Raw genomic sequence first — 13844 nt, forward strand, 5'->3', positions numbered from 1 at the left:
AACAGCTGAGAGGTTAGATGTCCGTGATTTTGTTTTAAATTGTTTGTAAGTAGGGCGTGACGTGCAAAAGTCATCGTCTCACATGTCTTGCTTCCAAAGGTTGTAAAGTCTAGACTCGCGGGACGTCAAAGTGTCTTTCCGAGAAGATCACATCTCGACCCAATAGAGAGATAACACAAAATAAAAATGCCAAGAAACAGAAACACAATCCTACCATCTCTCTGGTCCCTGCAGATCAGGGTCTTTCACTTTAAATCTCTCTGTTGGCTCCTTTGTTTTTCTTATTGGAATGCAGACATCTAGTATTATGTGCATGGACAAAGAGGAAAATCACATGCATGAACCAGGAGGTGGTTGTGAATCAAAGTCTAAAGTTGCAACAAGAAAGTCCAAAGATTGTTTATTATTATGTGCAGCGGATGGCTGGGACGCCCCTTCGATATACAGTGCATCCTGAAAGTATTCCCAACACATCACTGTTTCCACATTTTGTTATGTTACAGCCTTATTCCAAAATGGATTAAATTCATTTTTTTCCTCAGAATTCTGCACACAACACCCCATAATGACAACATGAAAAAAGTTTACTTGAGGTTTTTGCAAATTTATTAAAAATAAAAACATTGAGAAAGCACATGTACATAAGTATTTACAGCCTTTGCCATGAAGCTCCAAATTGAGCTCAGGTGCCTCCTGTTTCCCCTGATCATCCTTGAGATGTTTCTGCAGCTTCATTGGAGTCCACCTGTGGTCAATTCAGTTGACTGGACATGATTTGGAAAGGCACACATCTGTCTATAGAAGGTCCCACAGTTGACAGTTCATGTCAGAGCACAAACCAAGCATGAAGTCAAAGGAATTGTCTGTAGACCTCCGAGACAGGATTGTCTCGAGGCACAAATCTGGGGAAGGTTACAGAAACATTTCTGCTGCATTGAAGGTCCCAATGAGCACAGTGGCCTCCATCATCCGTAAGTGGAAGAAGTTCAAAATCACCAGGACTCTTCCTAGAGCTGGCTGGCCATCTAAACTGAGCGATCGGGGGAGAAGGGCCTTAGTCAGGGAGGTGACCAAGAACCCGATGGTCACTCTGTCAGAGCTCCAGAGGTCCTCTGTGGAGAGAGGAGAACCTTCCAGAAGGACAACCATCTCTGCAGCAATCCACCAATCAGGCCTGTATGGTAGAGTGGCCAGACGGAAGTCACTCCTTAGTAAAAGGCACATGGCAGCCCGCCTGGAGTTTGCCAAAAGGCACCTGAAGGTCTCTCAGACCATGAGAAAGAAAATTCTCTGGTCTGATGAGACAAAGATTGAACTCTTTGGTGTGAATGCCAGGCGTCACGTTTGGAGGAAACCTGGCACCATCCCTACAGTGAAGCATGGTGGTGGCAGCATCATGCTGTGGGGATGTTTTTCAGCAGCAGGAACTGGGAGACTAGTCAGGATAAAGGGAAAGATGACTACAGCAATGGACAGAGACATCCTGGATGAAAACCTGCTCCAGAGCGCTCTTGACCTCAGACTGGGGCAACGGTTCATCTTTCAGCAGGACAACGACCCTAAGCACACAGCCAAGATATCAAAGGAGTGGCTTCAGGACAACTCTGTGAATGTCCTTGAGTGGCCCAGCCAGAGCCCAGACTTGAATCCGATTGAACATCTCTGGAGAGATCTTAAAATGGCTGTGCACCGACGCTTCCCATCCAACCTGATGGAGCTTGAGAGGTGCTGCAAAGAGGAATGGGCCAAACTGGCCAAGGATAGGTGTGCCAAGCTTGTGGCATCATATTCAACAAGACTTGAAGCTGGAATTGCTGCCAAAGGGGCATCGACAAAGTATTGAGCAAAGGCTGTGAATACTTATGGACATGGGATTTCTCAATTTTTTTATTTTTAATAAATTTGCAAAAACCTCAAGTAAACTTTTTTCACGTTGTCATTATGGGGTGTTGTGTGTAGAATTCTGAGGAAAAAAATGAATTTAATCCATTTTGGAATAAGGCTGTAACATAACGAAATGTGGAAAACATGATGCACTGTGAATACTTTCTGGATGCACTGTATGCATTATTTTTCACTTTTTACTTTAAAACTTCAGTAATAGCAATATTTGGAATTAACTTTTCTTCAAAATCGCATTGAATTTTGATTCTGTGTTTGGAGATACATCGTGACAACGCAAAGTATAACTGCCTGTGAGTGAATATCGTTTTTTTCTCTCTGATAAATAAACCGACTTTTTCGAATGTTTGTCCATGCTCTTTCTTCTTCGCTTAGTCGTTCGCGTGTCATCTAGAACATAGAAATTTATTGTCTTGATAAAATTTATAAGCGCTGAGAGTACAGGAAGTGTGTCTGATATAAGCCTTTACACGACTGAGAGGTTAGATGACGGTGGTCTTGTTTGAAAATGGTTGCAAGTAGGGGGTGACTTGAAAGAATCGCATGTTAGAAGTCTCCGTCTCGCAGGTCTTCATTCCAAAAAGTCTCTTCAAAAAGTCACGTCTCGTCCCAAGATTTTTTTTATCATAATAGAGAGATTGATTTATCTATAAAGCACTTTAAAAACAACATCAAGGTTGACCAAAGTGCTGTACAAGAAAACTCAACATACAGTGCATCCGGAAAGTATTCCCAGTGCATCACTTTTTCCACATTTTGTTATGTTACAGCCTTATTCCAAAATGGATTAAATTCATTTTTTCCTCAGAATTCTACACACAACACCAAAGTGACCAAAGTGCTGTGCAAGAAAACCCAACCTATAAGACATACAATAACCAAAGGGTAAAAGACACAGAAACACATAAGAGCTGAAGAAATTCACAATAAAAAAGGACCCAGATAGTCAACATCTCAGGGACAAATAATGCTGTAGTATATTTAAGTATATATGACAATTGCTCACTCGGACAATTTGTTTTGGGGGCCCTAAGCTATAGCTTGTGTAGCTTATAAATCCTGCACTGATCTCACACGGGGTCAAAGGCCAGGGAGTCAAAGTGTGGTTTTTAAATAAGATTTAAAGACAGCAAGTGAAGGAGCCTGCCTTGCTTGCTTAGTGGTGTTGCAGAGTTGGGGGGGGGGGGGGGCTTTCAGAACAGACATCATGTGACTGGTCATGTGACACTTTGATTGGACCCTGATGGGATTTGTGAAGTTCATTGATTGGACCAGATCTTATTGAGGGGATTGGAGATTACAATATAGGCACTTACAACTGTTCAGTTTTTATTTTTATATACAAAGAATTTTATATTCCTTCCACTTTAACACATTTGATTATATTCTGAAGTTTATTATATAAAATCCAAATGAAAAGCCAATTTGAATTCCAGATTGTAATGTTACAAAATCAGAGACACTTTTGCATGACACTGGATGTGTATAAATGTGGCCACTGCCCTCTACTTGTAAATAAAGTGTGCTGTATAGGAATGAAACTAATTGAACTTAAATGCAATATTTATTCTGAAATATAATTTAATATTTCAGTAATCGGTCCTCCTTGATCTTGAATATGGGTGAACATTGTTATGATTCTGTTCTGTTTACATTTTTTTCTCATTATTTAACAAGGCCTTTGCAAATAAAAGTATAGCTATGTGCCTGTAGGGGGCTTTTCAGAGGTGAAAAACTCCAGACACCGCTGGACCAAAGAGATTCACGGGTTCAATTTATTTGTAACCAAATACCGTATTACAAGACCTCACAGGCACAAATTCTCATTTCCTTAGTACCGTCACACCTCCACTCCTCCTCCTCCTCCTCCTCTCACGACCTCCAGACTGCCCTACTTTCACGCTTGACCCCGGCCTTCTTCCAGGGGCAGAGCTCTGCATTTAGGTATAGGATAGATAGATAGATAGATTTTAGCGTAGTTGGCAAGATTAGATAGATAGATGTGAAAGGCACTATATAATAGATAGATAGATAGATAGATAGATAGATAGATAGATAGATAGATAGATAGATAGATAGATAGATGTGAAAGGCACTATATAATAGATGTGAAAGGCACAATAGATAGATAGATAGATAGATAGATAGATTTTAGCGTAATTGGCAAGATTAGATAGATAGATAGATTTTAGCGTAGTTGGCAAGATTAGATAGATAGATGTGAAAGGCACTATATAATAGATAGATAGATAGATAGATAGATAGATAGATAGATAGATAGATAGATAGATAGATAGATAGATGTGAAAGGCACTATATAATAGATGTGAAAGGCACAATAGATAGATAGATAGATTTTAGCGTAATTGGCAAGATTAGATAGATAAATAGATTTTAGCGTAGTTGGCAAGATTAGATAGATAGATGTGAAAGGCACTATATAATAGATAGATAGATAGATAGATAGATAGATAGATAGATAGATAGATAGATGTGAAAGGCACTATATAATAGCTGTGAAAGGCACAATAGATAGATAGATAGATTTTAGCGTAGTTGGCAAGATTAGATAGATAGATGTGAAAGGCACTATATAATAATAATATAATAATTAGATAGATAGATACTTTATTAATCCCAAGGGGAAATTCACATACTCCAGCAGCAGCATACTGATAAAAAAAAACAATATTAATGTCATCTAAAGAAAAAAATGTATTATTATTATTTTAGCAAATTTACAATTAATTTGCATATTTTGTACATCAAATAATTTAAAAAAACACACAGTCATTCAAACATCAACAATTTTTATTTACAGACTAGGAGACTCTGCCCATTGTGCGCTTCGCTCGTCAAACCCGGGGGTGGGTGCTGCGCCCCCGTCTATCCCGTGGCTGAGCTGCTCCGTTAGAGAAAGTGATTGTATTCAAAGATATGGTACAAGCCACCCTGGCACCTTTTGGTGCCCAAACCCCAGTTGTGGCCTAGTAGGCCACCCCACGACTTTCTTGATATTTTAGTTTATAATTTAAAAACAGAATAAGAATCTGAACATCTAACAACATCACATTAAAGTCTGATAAATTCTGAAAAGAATGATACCAAACATATATCCATCCATTTTCCAACCCGCTGAATCCAAACACAGGGTCACGGGGGTCTGCTGGAGCCAATCCCAGCCAACACAGGGCACAAGGCAGGAACCAATCCCGGGCAGGGTGCCAACCCACCGCAGGACACACACAAACACATCCACACACCAAGGCCAATTTAGAATTGCCAATCCACCTAACCTGCATGTCTTTGGACTGTGGGATGAAACCGGAGCGCCCGGAGGAAACCCACGCAGACACGGGGAGAACATGCAAACTCCACACAGGGAGGACCTGGGAAGCGAACCCAGGTCCCCAGGTGTCCCAACTGCGAGGCAGCAGCGCTACCCACTGCGCCACTGTGCTGCCCACCAAACATATATATATATATTGTGATAAGAAGTCACAAAAACCATTATAAACAGTTGAGGATTGGCCTCGTATATTGCTAGGGTTAGATAGCAATTTGGTCAAAACTGTTTTAAATGCAGATATTCGACAAAGTACAGAGGATTGAGGGTGCTTTTATACAAAAATGGCTGCTGAATAATTAAGGAGGAAGTGACGTCATCACTGGAGGACAGAAGTGGCATCATCATTGGAAGCCGGAAGTGATGTCATCAAGGGAGGACCGGAAGTGATGTCATCAATAGAAGCCGGAAGTGACGGGGAAGATGGAATAGTGGATGGACAGCCATTTTCTGGAATGTGAAGTGGTAAATGCTTATTTGTCTTCTCTGGTTCTGGAAAGTTAGAGAAAGAGATATCAATACCATCAAACAACCCTTCATCCTTTATACCTTCTCTCACCTCTGGGCTTGTTGACAGTCTCCTAAGCGCTCGTGTGTGACAATATAGTTTTTATTCCTGAGCTTTCAACCCCTACCAGGGGTCTTCATCAGACGATAATGCTTAGACTTACAAGAATCAAGGGCAATATATAGCAAAACATAAGTCAGTGTGATGGGGGGGGGGGGGTATTGGGTGTACAGTTTATTTATTATGACAAACCTGATATCGGTGTGTTGAAGGAATGCATAATTGAATCAGAATGCGTAATTAGGCCTCGAGCCGTAGTCGAAATCGCCTTTCAGGCCTCTAGAGCTTTAATCGAAGTCGCCTTTCTCTTTGAATTTCTGCGGCCGTAAATCCGCCGCCTGCCGCGATGTTGGGGTTGGATGTCGGTCGAAGTCGCCTTTCTCTTTGAATTTTCGTGGCCGTAAATCCACCGCCTGCCGTGATGTCGGTCTCGTAAGGTTTTTCGGGCAGCTGCACAGAAGGCGACTGCGCATTCAGCTTCGGACGGACGTGAGTAAGTGAGTGAGTGAGGAGGCTGGCGAATTATATATAAGATGTACATTTTAAAATAAGTCCATTTTAAAATGTGACATAAAAACGTCACATAAAATCGTTGCACAAACCATTGCACTTTTAGGCTTAGGATTTTATCTATAGAGAGAGTAGATTCTCCTCTTTTATCTTTTAAAGGTAAACTCTTCAACACCTTTAAAATTTTATTTTGTCTTTCAGTGCAAAGTAAATAAAACACTTAAACTAAACACACTCCTGAATGAGGCACATGACCTGCATTGTGAGGGAGCGTCAGTTACGGCTCTACGGTTTCCCGACGGTGATCCGGCTCACAGGATCCTCATTGTTTGGGACCCGAGTGGCTGGATCAGGCCAAGGGGGCGCCTACGTAACACCTGGCTGTGGCAGATAGAGGGTCATTTCTGGAGGGTGGGACTGGACTGCGTGTCTGCCTGGAGGGTTGGCCAACGAGGATCCTGAACTGTTTCATCATGTAGTGGGTGCAGCAACGCACTGTACCAGTGGTGTCTGATTTTATGATCGGTTTTTTGGGTTTCAAGACCTGACATATTTTCGAGTATATACGGTAGCTTCTTTCCCAGGGCTGTGAGATTATTAATATTCAACAAAGGCTTTGTGCTCCGGAACTCAGAAATGTCCATTGACTACCCCCCTTTTACTCCCAGATGGTAGGACTGGACTGCGAGTCTGCCTGGGGGGGTTGCCAACTGGGATCCTGAGCTGTTTTGTCGTGTGGTGGGTGCAGCAACGCACTGTACCAGTGCAGGCTCCCCAGTTTGTCTTGACCTGACTGACACTACAGGCAGTCATAGCACACAATTTGCTTCATGCTATGTTCAGTTCATGCGGGCACATGACAGGAGGAGCTAGCAGTTCCTGTTTGTGTCTCAGGAGCAAAGGTAACCCCTTTTTCCGAATAGATTTTCCACCCAAGAGTTGGACCATCACATCTGCAGGAGGAGTTTTCCTCACTCACTCCCATAATGGTCAGTACTGCTTTGATTGGGGAGTTTCAGCTCTCCTTTTCATGTGTGACATTACCAAGGCTGCCTCATAAAGATCCGGTAACGTCTGCCACGTTCTGATGACTTCCATTCTGGGAAGTTCCCCACCCAGACGATGAAGGCAGCAATGGCCGCAGCATTCACCATGTTCATAAAGAGTGCCAGCGGCCATCTGTTTACTTTTCTACTGCATGTGAACGTTTTGGCCAGATGATCCAGATTATCCACTCCACTTTTGGTTGCATCATAGCGTAGTATGATCTCTGGTTTTTGCTTTTCACCTTCAATCTTGGTGTCATGGTGCATGGAGGACAGCACCAGTACTGCTTTTCCTTTTGCTGGAACACTTGACCCAAAGGGTAATTGGCCCATAAAAGCAAAAATGAGAACTGTTGACATCCCTGTCACTGTTAGGCTTCATCTCCTCTGGGATATGGGGCTTGTTTGACTTAATAATGCCTCACATATGTCAGTCCATTTTCTAGTAAGCTTCAGCTAATGGAACCGACTTGGAACTTATCTTAACTTAGGAACAGCAGTATCTCAAGTTGACAACAGAGGAGCTGTGGAAATCTCTAGCTGCTGCTGCTGTGTCTGTCTCCTTCTGAATGACTAACAGTGTCCCTACATCCCTTGATAATTAATGTGTGACACTCTAACTTGGGACCAATCAGAAACAGTGACTGAATAAATACTTCTGTTTCTTAAAATTGCATAGGTGGGATTGGATGCTTTTGACGAGGGGCTTTTGGGCACTTTTGATCTTTTGTATTTTTAAAAAGCAATCATCAAAGCAGAAATAGAAAACAATGATGTGACATTATTAGGAACCAACTGTGACAAAGTCATAAAAAAATTGGAATGATAAAAAAAGCACCTGTGAGATATGACAAAAAATATACCTCTGGGGTCCCCAAAGACCCCAGTCGGTAAGAAGAGGGTTGAAAAGGGGCTAAGAGACACCAGAAAGAAATCACAATCATGCGTATCTGGGAATTTTAAAGCTTCACCTTCATTTAGATTACAGTTTTTACCTGTCTCATGCCTGCTTGTTCATTAGATACATTTTCATCCAAATCAATTCAAATCTTCACCCAACGACTGGAACCTGGTAGGACAAAACTTCACCTTTCATTCATTTGTCTCATTCCGCTCACCATCATCATCTGCACTTGTTGTACCGGACTGTGTTGTTGTGAGTGTTTATTATTACTCGGTTTGTGCTCAGTGTCTTGATGGGCCTCATTTGTATTTTTGTTAGTTAAATAAGCATCACCATCAGGGTGGGATTTTTTTATGTGCATTGTTGACTCATTGTTTCTTATTTGTTTAATATGTATATTCTTTATTATCAGTTCAATTATGCCGCTGCATCATGTGTCCCCCCATGTGTGTGTGTTTGTCAGGTCAAGGCTGGGTGTGTTTCTGGGGTCCTCAAAAATGAAATAACATTTATCAGTGGTGTGGACCTGGGAGTCACACATCTGAGGTTTTGTCACAGGTAGCCCCTCATTTACCCTGCTGCTGCTTCTCCTACAGCCAGCCTGCCCCTCCACATTAACACTGCACTCCGGCCGCTTCACCTTGGACTTCTTCTGTCTTCTTTTGATTGCTGTCTATGACTCAGCCTTCCTGACCCACCTTGATTGACATCCCCCTTAACTTTGCACTCGGCTCTGGTGTTGTCTTCACTTGTAAAGTTTCAGACATTAATGTTGCTGCTGTAACGTGTTTTTAGTAGAAAGCTCTTCTTCTAACAGACTGGATTTTCTCAAATATCTGAACTGTCAGTGGTGATGTGCAGGAGCCCTGCAGTGCCTCCTCATGGAATGATAACCGGCGATGACTTCCGCTTTGGGGCGCAGGTGACTTTCCACTGTGAAGCTGGCTTTCACCTCGAAGGAAACCGCAAGGCCACCTGCCAGCTGGATGGGACGTGGAGCTCAGAGATGCCGCTGTGTGGTAAGGAGCAGCTTTGTGAACTTTTAAAATAAATGAAAGTACAATGGCAGGCCGGACAGGGCAGTAATACAGGAACAGCAGTGAACCAAAGGTGCACTGTGGGGAAAATAAAAAAGTCCAGACAGTTAAATAGGAGAGGCACTATATAATAGATGGATAGATAGCCTATTTGGCAGGATTAGATAGATAGATAGATAGATAGATAGATAGATAGATAGATAGATAGATAGATAGATAGATAGATAGATAGATAGATAGATAGATAGATAGATGTGAGAAGCACTATATAATAAATAGATAAATGTGAAAGGCACTATATAATAGATAAATAGCATAGTTGGCAGGATTAGATAGATAGATAGATAGATAGATAGATAGATAGATAGATAGATAGATAGATAGATAGATAGATAGATAGATAGATAGATAGATAGCGTAGTTGGCAGGATTAGATAGATAGATAGATAGATGTGAAAGGCACTATAAGATAGATAGATAGATAGATAGATAGATAGATAGATAGATAGATAGATAGATAGATAGATAGATAGATAGATAGATAGATAGATAGATAGATAGATAGCATAGTTGGCAGGATTAGATAGATAGATAGATAGATGTGAAAGGCACTATAAGATAGATAGATAGATAGATAGATAGATAGATAGATAGATAGATAGATAGATAGATAGATAGTTAGCAGGATTAGATAGATAGATAGATAGATAGATAGATAGATAGATAGATAGATAGATAGATAGATAGATAGATGAAAGGCACTATAAAATGTGCAGATAGGAAAGGCATTATGTTACAGACAGAGACATGTAAGGCACTATATAATTAATGGATAGATCATAGGGTTACATTTTCTTGCTTATATTGACCTCTTTTGTAAGTCATTTTGTATAAAAGCATTTGCTAATTGAATAAATAGAAATATAATATAATGTCAATTGCATTCTCTCTCTCTCATAACGTTTTCTATCATTATATCTTTATTATACTGAAACACTAAGTTATAAGCTAACTTAAACATAAGGTTTCAGTATTTATAATTCCCATCTTGTAGCTGATAATCAGGATGATTTTTTAATTCCCATTTTAATAGCTCTTTTACATGTCAAAGTTATCGCCTTTAATACCTCAGATGTATTAGTGAACTGTTATAAATGCTGAATATGTTGAAAAAGTAACATATTAATAAGTCTGGAAATTCAAAATTGGGTTACTTTTTTCATAAAGTAAAAAAGAGCGTTTTTGTACAGACTGTGCGCTGTGCCCACTCCGTTCCCGTTGTTCCAGTACCAGTTTCATCTTAACAAGACTTAAAGTCCCGTAGTACACCTGTTGCTTGTGTCCCTTTAAGTTTCCGAGAGCTGCTGCTGTGTTTCATTTTCAATGCTTTTCCACCACCTTGTGGTAGGTCTGGGTATTACTGTTTGAATTTTGCTTGAAGAGAGTTACATCAACTAAATTAAATTAAATTAATTCTCAGAAAGATCACCTCTACTTAGGGGCCTAATTAATTAAACAATTAGCATAAAAACAGTTTGAAGAAAAGAACTGCTACATATTACTCAAAACAAAGGTTTTACAATATATACTAAACGTCCATTATAAATGTTTGTTTTATTTCCACATTAGCAGTGTTGTTTGTGCATTAAGGGCCAGTGGGCACATCCCCAGCAGATATTGTGCAAAATGATGAACAGGCTTTCTTCAGTAATTGAATTATTACAATATTTAAAGCAAACATTAACTACTTTTTAAATATTTTTTCAATTTTCCCTCATATGCTCCATGTCATTTTTTATTGCATTTTTTAGTCTGTCAAATGTTCTGTGTGCCAAGAGCTGCCAGTCTCCTTCCAGCTCACTCATTTCATTGGCCCTGCAGTGTCCTCTACACCCTGGGCTCTGTGCACATGTGAATGCTGATTCAGTTCAGTTGATCAAAGCAGCTTGAAGGAAATGGCACAGCACCTTATGGCTGCCCTATTAGGAGCCCGAGTCCTTTTAATGGACCATTTCATGAAGGCAAAGTGTGCTCACAGGATGTGAGAATGTCACTTTGTCTAACTTTAGTAAGTAAGTGTGGTCTGTTTTGTCACATTGATGATCAGCACCTTAATTTTTCCGAATGAGCAATTTTTGTCCTGGCACCAGTGTGTCAGAAGGAAAAACTCATCTCGTCTCGTCTCATCTCGTCTCGTCTCATCTCATCGCTCATCTCCAGAAACCACTTTCCCAGGTGAAGATCATACAGTAGAAACAGCAGCCACCCCAGACTTTCCTGTCCCCAGCCACAGAATCCAACTCTTCCTGAGGAGTTCCCAAACGTTCCCAAGCCAGCCAAGAGATACCAGCCCTCCATCGTGTCCTATGTCTGCTGCAGGGTCTCTGCCCAGTGGGACAGGCCTCGGGCCAAACCACCTCAACTGGCTCTTTGTGATCCAGAGAAGTGGCGACTCTTCTCTGAGGCTCTCCCAAATCGCAGAGCTTCTCACCCTATCAAGGACAGGGATGTACATCGACCAGTAGACCAAGAGTATTGTCTTGAGAGTCGGCTCCCACTTTACAAATCTTTGTAAATCACAATCAGCTTGTGAATGTGCCTCAAACACCGCCCATATATGGATCATGTTAATCAACTTGGCGTGATTGCTCTTACAATGACTAGTAGAGGCCACACAAAATGCTGAGGGTTCTGGCAGTTACTTTACCAATAAGTTAGCCACCACGTCCAGCACCGTCACGTCAGCCTAATAATAATAATAATAATACTTTTTATTTGAGGATATAACGGGTTGGAAAATGACTGACTGACTAACTTATTATTTATATAGCGCCATTTGTGCTTTGAGACAGCAAGTGGGTTGGTGCTGTGGGAAACGCTTCCTGGGGAAGAATTTCCCAAATAAACTTTTTATTTACTACCCTTGTGTCCAGAAGCCTGTTTATGTCTGGTGTTTGGGGAGCTGGAGAACCCCCTGGTGGCCACAATATACATGGGGCAGAGTCCTATGTTCTTGATGAACTCATTTTAAAGTCACTATCTCGATCCACTGAACTAATTCACATCGTTTTAAACACTTCAGTCAGGTCTCCTCTTTATCTCCTTAAGAGTCAGCTCTTTTAATCTTTCCTCGTAACTCATCCCCTGTAGCCTTGAATCAGCCCAGTCGCTCTTCTCTGGACTTTACCTAACTCTGCTATGTTCTTCTTGTATCCTGGAGACCCAAACTGCACCCAGGGACTCCAGATGAGGCCTCACCAGTGTGTTATAAAGCTTGAGCAGAACCTCCTGTGACTTGTACTCCACACATCAAGGCGCTATATAATCTGACATTCTGTTAGCCTTCTTAATGGCTTCTCAACACTGTTTGGCAGTTGATAGTTTAGAGTTCACTATGACTCCTAAATCCTTCTCATGAGGTAAACTTTCAAGTTTCAGATCTTCCATTGTGTATTCAAACGTCACAATTTTACTTCCTATGCGTAATTCTTTACATTTACTGGCATTAAATTTCAATCCCTGCAGCCCTGAATCATCCTAGTTGCTCTTCTCTGGTCTTTCTCAAGTGCTGTTGTGTTTTTATGGAGTTATAAACTGCACCCAGGACTCCAGATGAGGCCTCACCAGTGTGTTATAAAGCCTGAGCAGAACCTCCTGTGACTTGTACTCCACACATCAAGGCGCTATATAACCTGACATTCTGTTAGCCTTCTTAATGGCTTCTCAACACTGTCGGGCAGTCAATAGTTTAGAGTCCACTATGACTCCTAAATTAATCTCTTAAGGTGTTCTTTGAAGTTTCAGACCTCCCATTGTCTCTTCAAACTTCACAGTTTTACTTCCTATGGGTAATACTTTACATTTACTGACATTAAATTTCATCCCCTGTAGCCCTGAATCAGCCGAGTCGCTCTTCTCTGGACCTTTTCTAGTGCTGCTATGTCCTTTTTTGGTGACCTGGAAACCAAAATTGCACCCAGTATTCCAGATGAAGCCTCACCAGTGTGTTATAAACCTCCTGTGACTTGTACTCCACACATCAAGGCGCTATATAACCTGACATTCTGTTAGGCTTCTTAATGGTCTCTGAACACTGTCTGGCAGGTGACAGTGTCGTGTCCACTGTGACTCCTAAATCCTCTTCATAAGGTGGACTTTTGATTTTCAGAACCCCCCCATTGGGTATTGATATCTGGTATTAAACACAAGGGCCTGCCGTGACTCATTTGATGTCCCCACTCACCTCATGCTGTTGTTTTTTCTTTTCTCAGTGCCAGACAAGAAAATGTGCCTTGACCCCGGGCCTTTCCTGAATGGATATCACCTGCTTGTCCTCGGTGCAGATGACACTCCGATCATTGTGCAGTTCTTCTGTAACAGTTCATATAAACTAAATGGTGAATTTGAGCTGATGTGCCAGCCTGATGGAACCTGGAGCGGGCAAATCCCACAATGTGTTAAACGTGAGTCTTTCATTTTAGCTGTGATGGCATTGCAGTGCACAGGCTAGAGGACAACAGGGGCAAACAGA

The 13844-nt window shown here is 41.3% G+C and overlaps 1 protein-coding gene across 2 annotated transcripts in view; it reads left to right on the forward strand.

Moving 5' to 3' along the window:
* The window catches only part of pamr1b (peptidase domain containing associated with muscle regeneration 1b), a 214776-nt gene that overhangs the window by 165332 nt on the left and 35600 nt on the right, over positions 1-13844 (forward strand). For both annotated transcript variants that reach the window (XM_051923608.1, XM_051923607.1), the window contains 2 exons: positions 9125-9295; positions 13585-13776. In XM_051923608.1, coding sequence (XP_051779568.1) covers positions 9125-9295; positions 13585-13776 — 363 coding nt within the window. The remainder of the gene's footprint in view (positions 1-9124; positions 9296-13584; positions 13777-13844) is intronic.

Source organism: Erpetoichthys calabaricus, chromosome 2 (genome assembly GCF_900747795.2).
Source record: "Erpetoichthys calabaricus chromosome 2, fErpCal1.3, whole genome shotgun sequence".
NCBI lineage: Eukaryota > Metazoa > Chordata > Cladistia > Polypteriformes > Polypteridae > Erpetoichthys > Erpetoichthys calabaricus.